The 2881-nt window shown below is 31.0% G+C and overlaps 1 protein-coding gene across 1 annotated transcript in view; it reads left to right on the top strand.

Moving 5' to 3' along the window:
• Positions 1 to 2881, top strand: part of LOC106468131 (mast/stem cell growth factor receptor kita-like) — an 86501-nt gene that overhangs the window by 42102 nt on the left and 41518 nt on the right. Inside the window, exon 7 of the mRNA XM_013928543.2 lies at positions 191 to 377. Within this exon, the coding sequence (XP_013783997.1) occupies positions 191 to 377 (187 nt within the window). The remainder of the gene's footprint in view (positions 1 to 190; positions 378 to 2881) is intronic.

The following is a 2881-nucleotide window of genomic DNA, read 5'->3' as shown; positions in this document are numbered from 1 at the left end:
ACACATTATATAGTCGTGACGTTAAGACTGTTCGTTTAACTATTGTACGTGATGTACGTTGTTTGTTTTTTGGGCTGTGGGAGTTAATGAAAGTGTTCCAAAACAATAATTTCTTGATGACTTAATATATCCATGTATATATGTAGATATAAGTAATGAATGTTTCAGCTTGAAAGCTTTCTTTTGGTAGGATTCAAGAATAATTGAATCAAACCCTACAGCCTCACTGAAGACATTTAAGGGCAGCGTATATAAAGTTGTCAAATCGAAATTGATTGTTACATCTGTTCGTCATAGTGATGAGGGAGACTATATCTGTACTGTCATTGACCATTCACAAACTTCTAATTCCTATAAAGTTGCAATAAACATCTATGGTAAGTTCAGAAATTGGTGGTGAACAAATGTATTTATATGTATTGTATATAATGTGTATGTCATATGCAAAAATAAAGGGTTAGTAAAGAAATGTGTTGAGATCGTAATGAAAGGATAATTTGATAAAAACAGTTTTTAATGTACAATAACTGACAGGTGTTAGTTTTTAGGTATAGAATACTGTCATCGTATAGGTCATTTGCTATGCAAAATATAGACTATTGTGTTGAGTTTTGGTGCCCTACTTTAGAAAAGATATTGAATTGTTGGAAAGCGTTCAGAGAAAGGCTACTGTGATGATACCTAGGGTTGAACAGTTGTCATTATGAGGGCAAACTAAAATCTTTGATATTGCTTACTCTTGGAAAAAGAAGAGTTATAGGGGTCTGATTGAGGTTCTTAAGATTGTTAAGGAAATTGTTAAAGGTGATGCATTATAATTATATTTGTAATTAATTGTGAGCTCGGTAGGGCTAGGGTACGAAAATATACATTTTGGAAAAGACATTTTCCACTAATAGGGTAGTTGGCCTTTGGCTCTGAGTGTTCTATTTCTATTTTAAACTTCAGATTAGTGGATGGAATGGCCTAGAAAGCCCCTTGTCCTTAAGTTATATGTATATTTATAAGATGACGTCTAATATAAGCATACAATTATCCATGATGAAAAACAAGCTGTTTTTTCTTCCAAATATCAGGAAAATTTGGATAGCCATTGTAAATTATCACTGATTCGTGAATACATTTTATGAAGTTTTAATTTTGTTATTCCGGTATTAGTAAATTATATGTTTTTGCTCATTATATATGTGTGTACATATGTAGATTTTGTTATAGCTTAAAGTGGTATAGAATTGATATATTTATATATTAACAATGAATCTCTGAGTCAACTGAACTAATTGTGTAATTTTTTTGTAACGAAGTAGACTTCACATGAAACTCAGAACAGATTCTGAGCTTGATTTGAATGTTTTTTGTTTTTTGCCATGGATTTTTCTTTGGATATAGTGATTAACCAATTTCTTCGCACTGGTCATGGCTGTCTGACCAGTAATGGTTGCCTTTATAACTGCTGAACTCAGTCTTTAACTTTGTGATCATGCAATTTGAAACCTGGTATTTGTTTTTACATTGAATCTTTGAGTCAACCAGACCACGTATGGTATTGAACCTGCAGGAAGCACACATTTAGTATCTTCTCAACCTTCTGGTAATTTTACAGAATATGCACTGTTATGTGTGAAATACAGTGTTTTTCTCAACCCCAGAATTGGAGGAGACACAATGATTTTCTTTCAGTAGATGTAGAAATTTGTAACAAAATTTTGCTTGATGTCATGTTGTTATTGTGATACAATGTCTATAGTATAGTTATTTCCTCAAAGCTAATATATTGTCATAATACGTTTGTTGAAAGTACTTTGTATAAAATAACTTTGGATTGATACCTAAAAACCCTACGCAGAAAAAAACCGTTAGAAAGCAATGGGCCTGAAGAAATCTACTGAAAAGTGACAAAGCATAAACATGGTTGACCGAAAACTGTTTATATAGAAATGAATAAAATGAAGATGATACTGATAATACAAACAAATGAGCTGCAGGACACTGAAAATAGTGATGGTGATGTAGAATGTACTGGATATTGAAAAAGAAGAGGAAAAAAAGAGGTTTGAGTTGCGTAATAAAACAACAAAAATTCTATTGATGAAAAAGAACGCTACAGATCATCGTAGGAGAAGAAGAGGGTTCAGCAGAAGAAGGTTTGATGCATAATTATTTCCCAATAACCATTAACACCTGGTAAACCATAGTTATGATACCATTTGGATTTAACTTTTTAAAGCTTTGTAAAAACGAATATCTGTTCTTTTTATAGTTAATATTTAAATTTACTTCAACATATTTAAAGAGATTATGAATTGAATTGGTTAACTTAATTAAGTTTATTAAAAATTGGCTTGAATCAGAATGTATGCATAAGTTTAGCCTGAACAAAATTTTTGAATACTTATTTTTGAATGTTGATTTAAAGACCATATGGACTTTAGTAATATATTTAAAATTTGATGAGGATTTTTTTATCGCTCTTTCTCATTCTTTAACAATTTTTTTTAGCTTTAGTTTTTCCCTAGTTATGAATAAAAAGAATAAATATTAATTAATACTAAGCTCTAAAACTTTGAAGTACTTGAAACAAAAACAATCCTATACAAAACTACATTAATTATTGGTCATAACTATTAAGTGGAGTTAAGACTGGTAATATTGTACAGCAGAATTGCATTATGGTCATAGCAGAACAGTCACATCCAATCTACTGACTTAGATGTGAGGGAATTAACTCGTGCTTAGCTTACGATGTATGTACTAAAATTATTTGACAATTGAAACACTGTTTAGGAAAGAATAGTAAAGAAATGGATAGATACGGGATTGAATCCTCAACCCCTTGCATACGAAGCCCAAAGAGTTCTTCACATATGCAACATTTTTAAGT

Source organism: Limulus polyphemus, unplaced genomic scaffold (assembly GCF_000517525.1).
Source record: "Limulus polyphemus unplaced genomic scaffold, Limulus_polyphemus-2.1.2 Scaffold2884, whole genome shotgun sequence".
In the NCBI taxonomy this organism is placed as follows: domain Eukaryota; kingdom Metazoa; phylum Arthropoda; class Merostomata; order Xiphosura; family Limulidae; genus Limulus; species Limulus polyphemus.
Note: the sequence above shows the minus strand (reverse complement) of the source record. Positions and strands in the feature narration are given on the sequence as shown.